This window comes from Cebus imitator, unplaced genomic scaffold, assembly GCF_001604975.1.
Source record: "Cebus imitator isolate Cc_AM_T3 unplaced genomic scaffold, Cebus_imitator-1.0 Scaffold265, whole genome shotgun sequence".
Taxonomy (NCBI): domain Eukaryota; kingdom Metazoa; phylum Chordata; class Mammalia; order Primates; family Cebidae; genus Cebus; species Cebus imitator.
In genome coordinates, this window is record NW_016107580.1 from 315,058 (window position 1) to 333,735 (window position 18,678).

The 18,678-nt window shown below is 40.3% G+C and overlaps 1 protein-coding gene across 2 annotated transcripts; it reads left to right on the forward strand.

Moving 5' to 3' along the window:
- The first annotated feature begins 2,038 nt into the window (after nt 1-2,038).
- LYVE1 (lymphatic vessel endothelial hyaluronan receptor 1) lies at nt 2,039-18,385 on the forward strand. 2 transcript variants are annotated; one of them, XM_017500294.2, is made up of 7 exons: nt 2,247-2,535; nt 6,079-6,126; nt 6,659-6,830; nt 6,952-7,091; nt 14,765-15,064; nt 15,664-15,742; nt 16,270-18,385. In XM_017500294.2, exons 1-7 carry the CDS (start codon nt 2,451-2,453, stop codon nt 16,454-16,456), a joined length of 1,011 nt encoding a protein of 336 aa, XP_017355783.1. In that variant the 5' UTR covers nt 2,247-2,450; the 3' UTR covers nt 16,457-18,385. The 2 variants fall into 2 exon arrangements, with proteins under 2 accessions (XP_017355784.1, XP_017355783.1); XM_017500295.2 differs by lacking the exon at nt 6,079-6,126 and having other exon boundaries at nt 2,039-2,535.
- The last annotated feature ends 293 nt before the right edge of the window (nt 18,386-18,678 follow it).

An 18,678-nucleotide genomic window follows, 5' to 3' on the forward strand; every position in this document is an offset into this window, starting at 1 on the left:
TATGTATGGAAACATAATGGACATGTATAGAATTACATGTTGATTAAAAACAAAATTTAAAAAAATAAGAAAACTTTTGGGATCTTAGCTTTCACCTGCAGGAGGCAGACTGCAAAAGCTGTGCTATTCCCAAGGAGGGCATACTCCCTCATATCCACTTCAAATGTGGACAAGGAAGATTATATACAAATGAGTCTCCCAGAGGGATGCAACGGGCCACAGAAAACAGGGATGTGAGAGTTTCTCCCAGAAAGCAGATCAGAATCAAATCAAGGTTGCGTGACTGTGGAAGGCAGAATTTCTAGAACAGCCCTCCAAAGATGTCCCTCCCCAATCCCTGGAGCCTTTGAATAGGAGCTATCACTCTTGCTATGTTGCATTAGATGGTACAGTTAACCTTAAGATAGAGAGGTTATCCAGGTAGACCCATGAGCCCTTAAAAGCAGAGAGCTCTGCTTGAGCCCAGGAGGTAGATGCTGCAGTGAGCCACGACGGGGGCACTCCAGCCAACAGAGCAAGACCCTGCCTCTTAAAAAAGCAGAGAGCTTTCTCTGGCTAACTGTAGAAGTGAAGGAGAGACTAGAAGTATGAGAAGGACTCAATTTGTTTGTCACTGCTTCCTTGAAAATGGAGGGGTTCTAGGAGAAGAGAATGGACCCTGGCTGACAGCCTGCAGGGAAACAGGGATCTCATTCCCACAACCTCAAATAGATGAATTCTGCCAACAACCTGAATGCACTTGGAAGTGGATTCTTCCCCAAGAGCCTCCGGGTAAGAGCTCAGCCCAGCCAGCACCTTGATGGCAGTTTCATGAGACTCAGGGCAGAGGACCCAACTGAGCCCACTCAGACCTCTGACATATAGAAGCTGTGAAATGATAAATGAGTACTGTTTTAAGCCACTACGTCTACGGTAATTTGCTGGACAGCAATAGAAAGCTGGTACAGCAGCCTTTCTAAGGTCTCTTTGTTGGTATTCCAGAAATTCTGTGGCTGGTGATCACTGTGACTCTCATTCTCCCCCTTTACACAAAGCCTTGCCTTTCATGTTTCATTTTTCCCCTTCCTGTCTTCCTTCATTCTTTTTGTAATAATTGAACAAAGGCTAGAAAACTAGCTCTCTTTTGGCCATGGTGTTAGGCTTTAAGAGTAATGATGACGAGGCTGGGACTCTGCCTGTCTGTCTTCCTGGTACTGTGACGATAGAGTCGTGAATGTTTCTGAGGAACTAGGGCTTGTCTCACCAGAGTAATGAGGTCTGTATTGGAGATGTGTAAAGGCTGTTTCCCTGGTCTCTTAGAAGTTCCCTACATTTGTTCAGAGCAGATTCTCTTTTTGTTATTGATATTTTCCACACAGATATCTAACTTTATGACCAGTACCACTTATGTAAAAAAAAAATTTGGTATCCATATATTTTTCCTATAAAAGACATTCATATTAGAAAAATCTCATAAACCTTTGCTCAAGACATTGCTCACAAGGCAGAACTCCATAATGACCATGAAGCACACACCCCTGAATATCTGGCTGGAGAAACATAGAGTGTACGCTGCTGAGGAAAAACAGATAAACCTCACGTTCATCGAACAAGAAAGGTAGAGTGTGAATTGAATTCTGGCCTACCAGAATATTAAAGAAGTTATTAAGAGGAAGTTATTTTATAAAGGACTCCTGCAGTGATTACTATCATAAAGTTAAAAATCCTTGTGTAAAGTGTAAAATGTTTAATTTTGTTAATTGCCCTCCTAGGTGTGTTATATAAATGTGAATGTTTATATGTGCCTAGTTTTTTTGAAAGAGAAATCACCTGTAGTAGTGTAGAGATTTCAAATGCATAAAAGGAGACTCAAAGGAAGGCATGAAGGTTCTAGACTCTGTGTTTAAATGGACATTTACTTTCATGAGCTTCAGCTTCATACCCTGCAGATCACAAGGCCAAGCAGCTGGGTGGAAAAATCGCTGATTGCGAGAGGAAAAGAGGCACAACCTATGCTCAGTCTCCTTTAGGGACAAAGATATTTCTAGGTATACATAAATGATGGACTCCACAGGCAATAACAGTGAATGGTGTGAGAACTGAGCTGCTGGGGGAGGGGGAATGGCAGAGAATACAGGAATTGGGAGAACCTTTAGCAGTTCACACTGTGCTATCTGCCTTCCTCATTTGTGTGCTTTCTGAGTCAGCATTAGCTAAATTTTCCAGAGGGCCATCCACAAAATACAGCCTGGGCGTTCAAGAGACGTCACTCATTTCCCTCAGTGACCTTGACAAGTCAGAAGCTTGAAAGCAGGGAAATCCGGATGTCTCAGTTACGAAGTGGAGCAGTGAGTGTGAGCCTCAACATAGTTCCAGAACTCTCCATCCAGACTAGTGATTGAGCATCTGCCTCTCATACCACCGGTGGCCATCTGAGGTGCTTCCTTGACTCTGAAGGCAGGGTAGGCACGATGGCCAGGTGCTTCAGCCTGCTGTTGCTTCTTGCTTCCATCTGGACGACAAAGCCCCTGGTCCAAGGCTCTTTGCCTACAGAAGGTAGGTTTCTTACCAGATTTCTAAACTGAAGCAAAGTAAGATCTTGCAAAATGTCCTAAGCCTCCTAAGCTGTTGATGATGGATTTCTGGGAATGAGCGTGACCCTCAATGTCAACAGCAGGTCTAACTGGTGGTATTGCTCTGCCAAAAATATTACACCATATTGTCAACTTCACAAAATGATTGACATTTACCTTTGTATCATCTCGACTTTTATTTTTGGTTAGGGAATATTTTTAATGAGGACATTTTGAAATACAATACTGAAGAGTAATCATTTGATATTTAGTCTTTTTTGTGTGGGTGGTGCTTGAATTTTTTTGTAGCAACAGGATCTCGCTTTGTTGCCCAGGCTGGTCTTGAACTCTTGGCTTCAAGTGATCTTCCTGCCTCAGACTACCAAAGTACTGGAATTACAGGTGTGAGCCATTGCATCCAGAAGTAGTAATTTTTTTTTTTTTTTTTTTTTTGAGACGGAGTTTCACTCTTGTTACCCAGGCTGGAGTGCAATGGCACGATCTCGGCTCACTGCAACCTCCGCCTCCTGGGTTCGGGCAATTCTCCTGCCTCAACCTCCTCAGTAGCTGGGATTACAGGCAAGCGCTACCATGCCCAGCTAATGTTTTTGTATTTTTAGTAGAGACGGGGTTTCACCATGTTGACCAGGATGGTCTCGATCTCTTGACCTCGTGATCCACCCACCTCGGCCTCCCAAAGTGCTGGGATTACAGGCTTGAGCCACCGCGCCCGGCCCAGAAGTAGTAATTTTTTTAAAAAATTATTTCATTGAAGAAGCAAACTGCGATTGTAAAAAATTTAAAGCAATCCCTAAGCTTGGGAATAATGGGTAACTTTCACTAAAATTGGCGTATTTTTATGTTTTTGAGAGTATTAGCATAATTATTTTAATTTTAGTTTTATCATGCCATGAATGAAATGCAATGTTTTAAAAAATATTCAGTAAATAGTAAGTTAACTGAAAAAAAGTCTGTAAAAATATAAGTTTGAAAATTAAGCCATCGGTTGCCTACTAAAGGAATGACTTAAAATGATTGCTGGGCTTTTGAGATGCCTAAGTGAAAACCTCATTACACACTGTAGGCAAAAAATTGTAACCACAAATCACTCATTGCAGCTCTGGGCAAATGAAAATCTGAGCACTTTAAAAGGAAAATGTGTGTTCCCATGCTGGAAGATGACCTGAGATATAAAATATGCTAGAAACAGACATTCAGAGTTGATTTATATATTGTTACATTAAATTTTATAAGGGAAGTCAGAGTTATATGATTAGTTTTTTAAAATACTGTTACTTTTAAATAAGTTTGATCTTCTTTCAAATCCTCTGGGGAGACTATTTTTCCCCACAATGCTGCCATTATTCAAACTATTGGACATTGTTCTTTGAAAATGACTCCATCACACTCTAGACCATCCTCAGCAAGGGAAAAAAATTTCCTAAGGAAATTACATTTTTGGAAACAACCAAAAGTCATGATAACCATGCCTGCAGAAAAAGGTAGCTGATGAAGGTAAGTGAATGGGGATAGGAAATATTTTTGAGTACCAATTATATAGCAGTCCAGAGCTACGTGTGTACACACAACTTCATTTAATCCTCTCAAGAAGATGGTTTATAGGTGAAGTGACTTGCCCAATGTCATGCAGGCCGTACATAATAAATATTGGGTTTGAATTCAGCTCTATCTGATTCCTAAGTATATGCTATTATCTGATACCATATCCCTATATCTAATTCCTAAGCATATACTATTTCTACTATGTTTGCTGTTTCCTGAGAAATCTTAAGAAAGGAGTTACTAGAGTACCCCTTAGATTCCAGCTCCCTCTTTTGATCCCTAAATGAAATAGGAAAGCATAAAATGACTAATGCTGTTGAATTCCTACTGGGCCCCGCCTCTGCTAGGTACAAGTTATCTAATTTAATTCTGATAAAAATCATGTGAAGTAGACATATCTGTCCCCATTTTTCAGATGAGAATGCTGACTTGCCTGATGTCCCAGCAGCCAGTTAACAATAGAAAAAATATTCAAAGCTAAGTCTATTCACCTAGAACAAGTCTATCATTGCTCTAAATAATAGCATTTAGTGTACAAATGAAATATGAGAGGGTAATAAGACCACTTGATAGTGTGACAAATAAACCTCTGCAATCCATTCCCAAAGAAGTAGCCATAAGAGACTTGAGCAACAGCAACCTCATGAGCTAAAGGAGCCAAATTTCAGGGTAAATAGTGTGTTCAGAGAGTTCAGCCTGGGGTGTGTGTGTGTGTGTGTGTGTGTGTGTGTGCGTGTGTTCATTTCCTTATAGCACTGTGAAAGATAGAACAGTGTCATAGTTAAGAACTGGGGGCCAGGTTGGGTGCTGTGGTTCACACCTATAATCCCAGGACTTTGGGAGGCCGAGGAGAGTGGATCACCTGAGGTCAGGAGTTCGAGACCAGCCTGGCCAACATGGTGAAACCCCATCTCTACAAAAAATACAAAAATTAGCCAGGCATGGCGTCTTGCGTCTGTACTCCCAGCTACTCAGGAGGCTAAGGCATGACAGTTGCTTGAACTTGGAAGGCAGAGGTTGCGCTGAGCTGAGATTATGCCACTGCACTCCAGCCTGTGTGACAGAACGAGACTCTGTCTCAAAAAAGAAAAGACAAGACAAAAAGAACTGAGGTTCTTGCTTGGCCATAGTGGTGCACACCTGTAGTTTCAGCTACTCAGAGAGGCTGAGGTAGGAGGATTGCTTGAGCCCAGGAGTTTATGACCAGCCTGGGCAACATAGCAAGATCCATCTCTTGGGAAAGAAGAAGGAAAAAAAAGGAACTGAGGTTTTAGAGTCAGGCATGATTGAGTGTGTGCTCCTAATCTGCCACCACAGCAAGGTTCACAGGGAGGACTTAGAAATGCTCCTTCTATGTCTGCAAAAAGAAACTTCCATTAGATATCAATCTAGAAAGTGCTCAAAGCATTTGACTAAAATTCAATACACAGAGCTGTGTACAAGCAATTGTTTGAGAGATTTAAATGCCCTGTTATGGATGTTCATGGATGAAGCTCAGTAGGAATCATGTACTTGAATACAGTGCAACTGGGCAATTTCATACAGGTCTATACATCACAGAACCCAGAGAAAAGGGTTCAAAAGAATTCTCAAATCCATTAACTTTTGAGTAGAAATATTATTCATATCTTACCTATTCAACTGCCTCAGCTTCTACGGGGTAATCAGTCATTAGCAGACCAAAACTAAAATGCTTTAGCGATAATGAGAATGTTATATATTATTTATTAAGCATCTACCATGTGGCAGGCACTATGCTAACCATTTTTATTAGCATTTACTCATTTAACTTTCACTACCCTATTCAGTAGACGCTGTTACCTTCTGAATTTATAAATAAGGAGGCTCAAAGAGCTGAAGATTAAAGGGATGAAGTATCTAGGCTAAGGTCACAGAGCTACCAAGTGGCATATGCTAGATCTAAGCCCAAGTCTGACTCTAAAATTCTGCTTTCTTTATTTAGCTTTTCTGCCATTCAAGGTTTACTGCCAGCTCCTCAAGGAACTTCTGAGTAAGCCTGCCCCCCAGTGGCCAGGGAAGACCTGCAACTGAGAGCACTCACATTCTGCTATAACAAGTGTGACATGTTCAGCCCATCTCAGAAATAGTGGTGTCCCCAAACCACATTGGTTTGGGGTATTGCCAGCTATTCTATTAACTAGAGTCCTGAATTTCTATCTTTCTCAAAGTCTCAGATGCTTCATTTTACAGACTCCGGAAAGGTTTGCAGTAACTACATCCTTGAGACTGCACCCCAGCAACTGGTAGCCAAAGCCCCCATGTGGTGAGCAGGACGTCTTAATACAGTAGGGTGGGATAGACTTCAGCTGGGTGAGATTTAAGCCTGGACAAGAACAAGTATTTATCCCAGCAGACTGTCCTTGTGGAAAATGCCTGGTCTGTGTCCTGTTATTTCTAAACCCCAGTCCCAGCCAGATAGACCTTCCTGCTGCCTCAAGACAATATGCTTTGCTAGGAAGGAGAGCCTAAGGGCTGGGAACAAAGACAGCAGCAAACTGAGGACCTATGTGATTCCTTTGCAGAGCTTTCCATCCAGGTGTCATGCAGAATTATGGGGATCACCCTTGTGAACAAAAAGGCAAACCCGCAGCTGAATTTCACAGAAGCTAAGGAGGCCTGTAGGCTGCTGGGACTAACTTTGGCCAGCAAGGACCAGGTTGAAACAGCCTGGAAAGCTGGCTTTGAGACTTGCAGGTGAGAAACAGCTAGTTTCACTGTCACTGCTGGAGTTCTTTTGGCTCTGTATTCTTGTTCAGCAATAGAAATGATGTCTTCTAATCATTTTTCTGTTCAACTAGTGTATATTCTTTTACAGCTATGGCTGGGTTGGAGATGGATTCGTGGTCATCTCTAGGATTATCCCAAACCCCAAGTGTGGGAAAAATGGGATAGGTGTCCTAATTTGGAAAGTTCCAGTGAGCCGACAGTTTGGAGCCTATTGTTACAACTCATCTGGTGAGTCCGACCTGCAGCCTTTCCACGTGGCATTCTCTGGGTATCTCTCACTCTGAGACCTGTCTGGGAAGGGTAACCCTGAGCAGCAGCAGAAGCAATTGCAGCCACAGTCATCTAATTCTCCCAAACTGTCTTTTGGCCAGGCTAGGCGTGGCAATATGCCCCTCAGAAGAAAAAGTTAGGAGAAATATGACTGAATGACTACATAGGATAAGACACTCAGGAGACTCAATTACCACTGCCGCCATCCCTCCATCTGTAAGATAAGCAGGCAGAAGGGAAGGAAACAAATGTACAGATGTATGTAATGCATCCATTATGGACAAAGCGATGCACAGTCGTCCCTCAGTGTCAGTGAGGGATTGGTTCCAGCACCCCGTCATATACAAAAATCTAGAGATGCCCAAGTCCCTGATATAAAATGGGGTAGTATTTTCATATAACCTACACACATGCTCCTGTATACTTTGAATCATCCCTAAACTACTTCCAATACCTAATACAATGTAGGTGCTATATAGTCATCATACTGTATTGTTTGCTTTTTTTTATTGTTGTATTGTTCTTTTCTTTTTTTTTTTTCCAAATATTTTCAGTCCAAGGTTGGTTGATCATGCCTACATGGAACCCACAGATCCATAGGGCTTACTGTACTAGGTTATCTCACCGAACCTTGACAACCTCTCTATGAGGTATGCTTCATCATCCCATTTTGCAGATAAAGAAACCTAATTCAAAGGATGTAAGCGCATTTGTGTAAGGTCTCATTACTGTAAAGGTTCAGCCTCAGATCTAACTCTGAAACTATGCTCTTTCCATTGTTCCACATTCCTTTTTAGGAGAAGAAATTCAGATGCCATATTCAACTTTTTTTTTTTTTTTTGAGATGGAGTTTCACTTTTGTTGCCCAGCCTGGAGTGCAATGGCACGATCTCAGCTCACCACAACCTCCACCTCCCTGGTTGAAGTGATTCTCCTGCCTCAGCCTCCTGAGTAGCTAGGATTACAGGCATACACCAGCATGCCCAGCTAATTTTTGTATTTTTAGTAGAGATGGGGTTTCTCCATGTTGGTCAGGCTGGTCTCAAACTCCTGACCTCAGGTGATCCACCCGCCTTGGCCTCCCAAAGTTCTGGGATTACAGGCATGAGCCACTGCACCCAGCCTGCATTTGACATTTTTAAGAACCAGACCCAGTCTCCATTTTAGGAAGGAAAAGATTGAAGCCTGGAAGGTAGCACTGATTTGCTCACAGTCATGAAGTCATCCCACTAACCTTGCTTGAAGACCTTGGCTGCCTTAGCCCAAGTGCTTCACCTAAGTAGTTCTTGGAGAGTTTTTCTTTTACTAAATACTCACTTGTTCTCAGTTTGTCATAAGGACCCCTGTCTGATTGTTATATTCACACATACTCATCTATCTGCCCTTCCGAAGGTTAGGTGGCTGAGAGGTCATACACAGGATAGATTTCAAAATCATTCTCTAAGATCCAAGAGATAAATGTGCACCAGCCAATATTAGCAAAAACTGTCCCAGAGAAGCAATATAGGATCCAAGTAGTTCCCTGATCCAGAGGGCTTTGGCACAGAAAAGGCCCATGGAGAAATTCTGTCCAGTACCCTCACTTTGTGGATGAAACAACTACAGTTCAGAACAGGGGTTTAGCTTGTTCAAAGTCCTGCAGTCAGTTACTGGCAGAATCAAGACTGGAACATAGGGCTTCTCCTAATATTTTATTTGCCATCCTCCTTCGCTTCTCTGCCTCTTTGGTCTATCATCATTGGCTGGGAAATTGGTGAGCTCTATGCCTGCATACCTCATAGCCAGCCCATGCCTATCAAATGACTTTGCTTTTTAACTGTCATCCTGCCAGTTGGCAATGTGATGCTATGACACCCAGCCCTCTGACTAAACAGAAAAGAGCCAGAGGAAGAGGACTTGGATTTGTCTATTTCTTCATGGTTTCATTTAACTTGTACTCCCATCCATGTATTTCTTTTTGTTTTTCCAGAGATTATTTTTATTTTTTATTATACTTTAAGTTCTGGGATACAGGTGCAGAACGTGCAGGTTTATTACACAGGTATACATATGCCATGGTGGTTTTCTGCACCCATCAACCCATCATATACATTAGGTATTTCTCCTAATGCCATCCCTCTCCTGCTCCCCACCGCCCAACAGGCCCCGGTGTGTGATGATCCCCTTCTTGTGTCCATGTGTTCTTGTTGTTCAACTCTCACTTACAAGTGAGAACATGTGGTGTTTGGTTTTCTGTTCCTGTGTTAGTTTGAGAATGATGATTTCCAGCATCATCCATGTCCCTGCAAAGGACATGAACTCATTCTTTTTGGTGGCTGCATAGGATTCCATGGTGTATATGTGCCACATTTTCTGTGTATTTCTTACACGGAAATTTAGGTCTAGAGACTTGATTAGGCTCATGTTCAATATTTTTAGCAAAAGTACTTCATAGATGATATTATGTACTTTGGATCACATCACAACAAAGGCACTTAATGTCAGTATGTCCCCCTGTTAATTATGCTAACTTTGATTATTTGATTAAAGTGGCAACTGCCCTATCTCGCTAATGAATCTGTAACACTATATCATTCCCTTTGCAATTAGTAGGTAAACTACAATGGGATATTTTGACACCATGCAAATATCTTGCTCATCAATGACTTTTTACCTAGACATTTAAGCAGTCATTGATGATCCTTCCTGGAATCAGTTATTACATGGGGGACTGAAGATGGTAATTTTTCTAAATCTATCCTTCCTTTTACATTTATTAGTTGGCATCTTTGATAACGAAGAATCTCTCTTTCTCTCTCTCTCTCTCCGTCTCTCTCTCTCTCTCTCTCTCACACACACACACACACACCCTTTTTCTCTCCTTCTTACACTACCATGGGCACATGCATTTTACTTATTCAATGTGTTCAATGTCTTATAATCCATTTTACAATTTTTATTCTTTTGTTTGTTTGGATGCGCCGATTGTCATCTGGCAAGTGGGAGCCCCTTCTAGTTAACTTTTGTGTCCTTTATTCCATTTGCTTTTAGGTAATTCCTGGTTTCCTGGTACAATACCATGTCCCAGGCTAACTTTGTACCTTCTGTCTCTTGGGCATGGAATCAGCTACTTATTTCTCCAAGAAGCCCTAGTTCCTTTTAAAGGGGAATGTTAATTAGAAACCAAGATTTGGATACAAGTTGTTCTCATTCCTCCTGAAGTTTTCATTGCTTTTCAGTCCTATCAGTGGACAGATAGAAAATTTTGTGTACATGAGTTTATATTGATAGTTCAAACTCAAATTTAACAATTCGAGTTCTTTGTTAGTTTACTTTATCTTTGTATATCTTTTCTCTTATAATGAAAATATTAGTTCACAATAAATAATATTAATATATTTTCTTATCTTACAAGTTTCAAAATTACAAAACCAACATTATTAGGAATAATAAACCTACTGAGTAAAATTCAGACTTCTTTGCATACATTTTAGTCCTTAGAAGATACTCCTCTAAGGAAGTGCAGTCAGTGAATTGTGTGTAAAAGTGACTTTAAAATGTGCTCCTTTGTGTAGTTATATTATCATTGTGAAATAACAGGTTATTTACTTCTGTTTGTCAATTTTAGGGTTTGATGTTTGTCTTATTTTTATTTTTTGAATAACTAAAACATTTACATGGTTCAATGGTCCAAAATGTACTTTTTAAAAAGTATATTCAAATAAATCTTACTCTCATGCCTTCCAGTTTCCACCCACGATTTTCATTCATTTCTGGTTTATCCCTCTGTGTTGCTTTGTGTATAAAGGCATGTGTTTGTATGTGGCCTTATTTCCCTTTCTTACAAAAAACTAGCATACTATATACACCACTTTGCACAAAGCTGTTTCCACTCAAGTCTTAGAAATTACTCCATATTGGTTCATATAGACATTTCTCTGTTATTAATGGCTGCATAGTACTCTGTTGGATGGCTGTATTATAGTTTATTCAACCAGTCCTCTATTAATGGACTTTTGAGCTATTTCCAATCTTTTTCTATTCTAAGTAATTCTAAGGTATATAACCTTGAACATATGTTGTTTCATATCTATGGAGATATATCATCAGGATAGAAGCCTGATGTCCAAAATGTGTGTGTGCATGTGTGTGTGTGTGTCCATTGGCATCTTGGTGAGAATTAGGTTTCCCTAACCCTGATCCTAATGCACATCCTGACCTTACCTTAATTTTCTTTGTTTTTGTAATTTACTTTTTATTGCTATCTTGTGAGATTTGAAGATCAGACCCTGACCCTACATCTAAACTTTATCCTGATTGTCTATCTTGTTGCTATCCTTGTAAGATAAGGGAATCAAACTCCACTCCTAGTCCTAACTTTATTTTTTAATTGCTGTTAACTGTGAGGTCTGGGGATCAAAGTGGTATTAATACTCTGCACACACCACTTGTGTCGTGCTGTTCCCGCTGCCACAATGCCCATCCTCTTCATCACCTGGCCAACTCCTACTCTTTATATCTCAAGTGCCATCTTTTCCAGGTGCACTTCCATAACCCTATCTATCCCCTTGGACTCCCACTGTACCTTGTGTTTAATATCTATCAGAGCACTCAGCACATTCTAGAGAAATCATGTGTAGTTTGAAGTGGAAAGAGAGCATCTCACTTTCAGGTGAGATACACTGTACTCTTGAACAGTTAGGGACCACCAATTGCTTGTGCTCCTTCATACTTTGTCCATCTCGGGCACACGTATGAACAGAGAGGCCAAGGAAACAAATTCTTGCAGATCTTATCACTATGCCCAGACACTATGTTTGGCCCCAGACATTTACTATGGCATTAATCCTCAGGAAAATGACACCTGTGTATCATTTCTACTGTCAGGAGCAGCAATTGATGCTTAGAGTGTATCTTCCCTGTGGTCACAGTCAGTAAGGGGCAGAGCCAGGATTTAAATCTCGAACTAAACTGTATAGAGTCATGCTATTTCTGTGGGATGATGACCACACATCAATAATACACAAGGCCTGGGTGAGTCCTGGACATCAGTAGTTTTTAGAAGCTTCTCAGGCAATTCTAACCTGCAGCCAGGGTTGAGGATCACCTCTCCCTAGAAGATCTCCAGGTTTTAGGATTCCAGATACTTGTGAATTCTCCTATTTTGGTGGAATTGCAATAACCTCCTTCTTTGCTTCTGGACTATACCCTCTCCACTCTGCATCTCATCTTCCACACACTTCCTTTGATAATTATTTTACCCCTCTGCTTCAGAGCCTCATTTGAGAATATGATGTAAATTGTGAAGCCTTTTGCATATAAAAGTGGATATATATATATGAGGATTTTTGTATGTAATTTGGGAGATTTGTGGAACCCAGTCAAAAATTTCCTCTTCTACAAAATAAATTTCAAATTATTTAACATATCAATTATTAATATTGATACTCTGACTCCAATCTATCTTCCCAGTCTCATCTCTTGCTTGCAGTCTTTCATGTCTTCATTTACACACACATTCCAGCCACACTGTGCTCCTTGCCATTTTTCTAACATAACTACACATTAAAACTGCTAGATTCTCATATCATGCTATTCCTATTGACTGGGATATTCTATTTCTTCTTCTACATTAGATGTTCTCCTCTGTTTCAGCCATCCTGGCCTTCTTATTCCTCAAATGGGCTCTTGAACTTTCTGTTCTCTTTCATTTGAATGCTTCTGCCCCAGATCTTCAATGACTGGCTACTTTTCATCATTCAAGACTCAGCTTAAGTATCACCTCCCCAAGAGACCTTCTCTTATCACCCTCAGTCCTTTATCATCCACCTCATCAGTCTAATTCATCTCCTGCTTAATTTTCCTTTTAATATTTATCATCCTCTGAAATTTCTGGCTTATTTGTTTATTACTACTTTTTATTATCTGTATCCTTTCAGTAGCATGAAAAACCCTTAAATGAAGGTACTTTGTCTTGTTGACACCATGTTCCTAGCACCTAGAACTGTGCCTGGCACACAGTCAGTGCTCCATAAGTATTTGTTAAATTAACACATTAATCCTCCATACTCTGCCCAAGCCATTTCCTCTGATGTCCCCCCATCCTTCTCAAACTGCATCCTCTGTTCTCCTGGAGGTGGGAACCATCTCTTATTTTTCCCTGTAATTTCAGTTTTCAACATAGTATATTAAGCTCAGTATGTTTTTTTTCCTCTGATACTAAAAAATGTTCATTTTCTGAGGGAAGAGCTTAGCATGTGCTAAGAATGAGAAAGGCAGTTAAGAGTTCAGGGACAATAAGGTCAAGGATTATATGTATTTGAATGGAGGTCTTTTCAAAGTAAAATGAATAGTATAAAAACAGTGCATATGTGGTCAAGATGTTTTATCAATAATATCGTTTGGATTGGTATTTATTTTAATTTTCAAAAATGAATCAACTTAATAGAATAACGATTTCTTCATGGCAAACATTTCAGATGATGCTACCTACTGCCATAAGTAATCAGGGACTTAAAATATATGCAAATTTATATTATAATATACTGCATGGCTCTGCCATTTACTAGCTATGTGACGTTGGGCAAGTTATTCAATTTCTCTAAACTTCAGTTTTCTCCTGTATAAACAAGGGTTTGATAACATTGTTTAATGAGATACCTATTTAAACACTTACTGCCATAGTCAACTCAGATTAAGATGCTTTAACAAGTGTTTCCTCTCTAGCACATACAACAGATTGGAAAACAAACCCTTATCCTCTCCTGGCCCCTTTTCATTCACCTTTCTTAAATAAGCCCAGAAAAATCAGGTCTTAGCATATCTTTGTCTTGAAGTGATATCACATACGTATATTTGGTCTTCCAATCTACTACTTCCTTTCCCTTTTCCTTCCTTCCCTATTCATCAAATAGTTATTGAGCATGTGCTATGTGCCACACACAGTGCTCATATCATAATGACCAAGACAGACAGGGTTTCTACTTCCAGGAAGCTTGCTGTCCAGTAGGGAACAGTGTTGTGAGAACAGAGACAAGGAGGTACAATAACATACGCCTGGGGACCCAATCAAGTCAATGTCTGCCTGAGAAAGAGAGGGTCAATCTGAGACCTGAGGGATGAGTCAGAATAAGCTAAATAAAGAAAGGCAAAGAGTCATAAAGGTGAAGAAAGTGTCACAGTGCTTGGATGTAAGAGAAGGCGTATCAAGGAATTTCAAGGAATTTGAGTATTCAAGGTATTTCAGTATGGCAGGGGCAATGAGACCTGAGGGATGAGGTCAGAGTAAGCTAAATAAAGAGAGGCAAAGAGTCATAAAGGTGAAGAAAGTGTCTTGGTGCTTGGATGTAAGAGAAAGCATATCAAGGAATTTCAGTATTCAAGGAATTTCAGCATGGCAAGGGCAATGAGAGAAAGAGAGCAGAGGGGGCTGGCATGTCAGCAAGGGCCAAATCACAGAGGGCCTTGTAGTCCATACAACAGAGGCAACCACTGAAGGTGTCTAAGGATGGAAGTGATATGACTAGACTTGCGTTTTAGAAACCATTCCAGCTACAGTACAAGGGGTTTGGAGGTATAGTAAGACTAGAGGCAGGAAGAACAGTTAGGAGACTGTTGCAATACTTTTATTTCGTTTTTCCCTCTCCCAACAGATACTTGGACTAACTCATGCACTCCAGAAATTATCATCACCAAAGATCCCATGTTCAGCACTCAAACTGCAACACAAACAGAGTTTATTGCCAGTGACAGTACCTATTCGGTGGCGTCCCCTTACGCTACAACACCTGCCATTACTACTACTCCTGCTCCAGCTTCTACTTCTATTCCGCGGAGAAAAAAACTGATTTGCATCACAGAAGTCTTTATGGACACTACCACCATGTCTACAGAAGCTCAACCATCTGTTGAAAATAGAGCAGCATTCAAGAATGAAGCTGTTGGGTTTGGAGGTAAATGGTTTCTGTGTCTATGTTACACGTGCATGTATGTTCATGTATAACAGACAATTCATAGAATCCTGCCTGTCTCTAGATGAGGCACTCAGAACCTGTCAAATACTAATAAAAGCTTAACACAAACTCAACTTTCATAAAAGCATAGAATCTGAGATCTGTAAAGAACCTTAGTGATTGAACTTAAAAGTATAAGTATAAAAGAATTTCACTGTTGAAAACTCAAGACTTAAAAATAAACCACTATCTGTTCCCATGTAGAAGTTCTTTTAAAATACATACCCTAAATGCCTATGATTTTGTTCTAGTCATCTCTTTCTCAGGCAGGCTTGTTGACTAGAGTAGATCTCAAGGCCATGGAGGAGAAATGAACTCTGTCATATTGCAACTTATAGAATTGAGAGAGTATGAGAGGCAAGACCAGGGATTCTACAAGCATGAAGCGAAGAAGCTGGTGTGGGCCCAACATCATAAAGGGCCACAGAGAAGGTTTTCCTCCTGCACTATCTACTGTCTCGATCACCTGGATCATTCAAAAAGCATTACGTACAAGGTTTAAGTGAAGGACCAACAGGCCATGTCTCTGTTCCCTGCAGGTGTCCCCACGGCTCTGCTGGTGCTTGCTCTCCTCTTCTTTGGTGCTGCAGCTGGTCTCGGATATTGCTATGTCAAAAGGTAGGGTTGTTGGCGCACTGCTAGTCTTGTAATCTTTGTCACGTTTCTATCCTGTGCTTTTTCAGGGACACTATTGGCATTTTGCTGATCAAAATGGAGACAGCAGTCCTCCTATACTGTAAATTTCTCCCTCATCTCGTCTCTCTCCCTTCCACCCAATCTTTTCTATTTTAGCACATGCATGTCATCCACCCATCAGTCAATGATTATCCTTTGAAAACCAAGAAATTTAAAACATTGACATCTGGGGAAAATGTATATGCTTTATTTGATTTTTGGTTCTTTGTTTTTGTTAGAAGAGTTATGTGGTCAGCCTAAAATCTGGCCTGCAAACATATTGTCCAATTTAAATGAATCCATTAAGTTGGTGATGTGTTAATGTATTCGAGCATGTGTGTGTTAGCATCACCCTGAAAAAAAGGTACCCAGTGTACTGTGCCAATACATACTATGGCTGACAAAGTGTTATCTATTGTTTTGTGTGTTACATAGAGTTTCTCACTTTAATTTCATGTTTATGCCTAAAGGTATGTGAATGCCTTCCCTTTTACAAACAAGAATCAGCAGAAGGAAATGATTGAAACAAAAGTAGTAAAAGAGGAGAAGGCCGATGGTAGCAACACTAATGAAGAATCAAAGAAAACTGATAAAAACCCAGAAGAGCCCAAGAGTCCAAGCAAAACTACTATGCGATACCTGGAAGCTGAAGTTTAAATGAGACAGAAATGAGGAGACACACCTGAGACTGGTTTCTTTCATTATCCTTATTCTGGCCCCAGCTGGGGAAATAAAAAGGGCCAAAGACCAAAAAGAAAGTCCACCCTTGGTTCCTAACTGGAATCAGCTCAGGACTGCCTTTGGACTACGGAGTGCACCAAAGAGAATGTTCTTCTTCTTACTGCAATCCTGTCTGGATCCTATCCTCCTACCTCCAAAGCTTCCCACAGCCTTTCTAGCCTATGTCCCAATAATATCCCACAGGGGAAAGGAGTTTTGCAAAGTGCAAGGATCTAAAACATCTCATCAGTATCCGGTGGTAAAAAGGCCTCTGGGCTGCCTGAGGCTAGGTGGGCTGAAAGCCAAGCAGTCACTGAGACCAAGGCTTCCTCTGCTGATTCCACAGCTCAGAATCTTTCTTCAGCTCTGAAAGACAAACACATGTCCCACCTGGCATGTCCTTCTGAGCCCAGTAAGAGCAAAAGAATGACAGAAAAGTTTAGCAACTGAAAGCCATGGAGATTCTCATGACTTGAGACCTAATCCCTGTAAAGTCAAAATAAAAAAAGAAGTAGAACAAGGCTGAGGATACCGACAGCACACTGTCAGCAGGGACTGTAAACACAGACAGGGTCGAAGTGTTCTCTGAACACACCGAGCTGGAATCACTGTTTCGAACACACACACTTTTTCTGGTCACTACCACTGCTGATATTTTCTCTAGGAAATATACTTTGATAAGTAACAAAAATAAATACTCTTATAAATTTCTATTTTTATCTGAGTTACAGAAATCACTACTGAGGAAAATTAGTAATTTGTTTCAAAACTAATAAAATTCAACAAACATTTACTGAATAGCTACTATATGTTAGGTGCTGTGCAAGGTATTACACTTTGTAACCGAATATTATTCATCAAAAAATTGCATATAGTAGAATGTTATCTGGGAAGCTATTTTTTTTCAGTTTTGATGTCCCTAGCTTACCTACTTCCAAACTAATTTTTATTTTTGCTGAGATTAATCTTAATTCACTTTCTCTAATATGGCAACCATTATAACCTTAATTTATTATTAACATACTTAAGAAGTACATTGTTACCTCTATATACCACAGCACATTTTTAAAGTGCCATTAACAAATGTATCACTAGCTCTCTTTTTTACAGCAAGAAGGGCCTGTGAGATGCAGAAATGTTTGTGACAAAGAATTAAAGCATTTAGAAAACTTCTTTGCTCTCTTATTTACATAGATGTATTATATCTTTTGTGTAAAATTAAACTGAGGACCAGATCATACCATATTGTTTGCAAAAGTAAAAGGGACAACATTGGTTATTAAAATACAAGCATATGTCAACTGAACAGCACATATCACACAGGGCTATTCATGCTCCAAACGTCTTATTTGAAGTTGGCCAAGTACGCACACATTAAATAGTCCTCTACTTGAGATGCTGGCTCTACATTTCCATCCATTTCAGAGTTCACCAGGGAGCTGGAGATTCAGGATAGCTCATTTGTCTCACTTTTGATAACCCTGTTTCTTTTTCCCTCCCCCTTAGACTGCTAATTATCTTCTTCCCCGCACCAGTGACTCCACAGCTTCATGATTCTCTTAGTCCAGATGCCACAACCTGCTGGTATAATCTTTTTCGGTTGGCCCACAGAGTATAATCTTAAAATTTGGTTTCTTTGCCAAGCATGAAAAATCAAGAGATTTCACATGTTTACATTGTTGGGTTCCCTCTAAAAATGGAAAGATCTAGAAATAAAGGGAACCCATGTTCCCTGGTAGCAATCATTATCTGATACTGAGTAGTGGCTGTTCCCTTCCAATGGGGTCTGCTTTTTCTGTTTCACCACAGTCCGCATGACTCTCTATTGCACACTCATGTCAAAGTAAAGGTGCCCTTTCTTATGAACTTTATAATGCTGTTGCCTTTTATTCACCCCCACCCCATGTCCCTCATGTATATCACCTGCCTGACCCTGTAGGTCTACGAGTTTGAAACTGATTTGTCAGTCTTTAAGCTTTATCAGCTTCATCCAGCTCTCAGGGAGTGAAGAAGAGAGAGAAAGCAACTAAGTAGTGGTCTTCCCTCTGTGTGTGAGCCGAAAAAAATCAGATCTCCCTTTCCATATCTCCCATCTTGTGGGCATACACTACATATTAGAATGCTACCATCTTCTCTTGTTAAACAGGTTGGTGACCTAT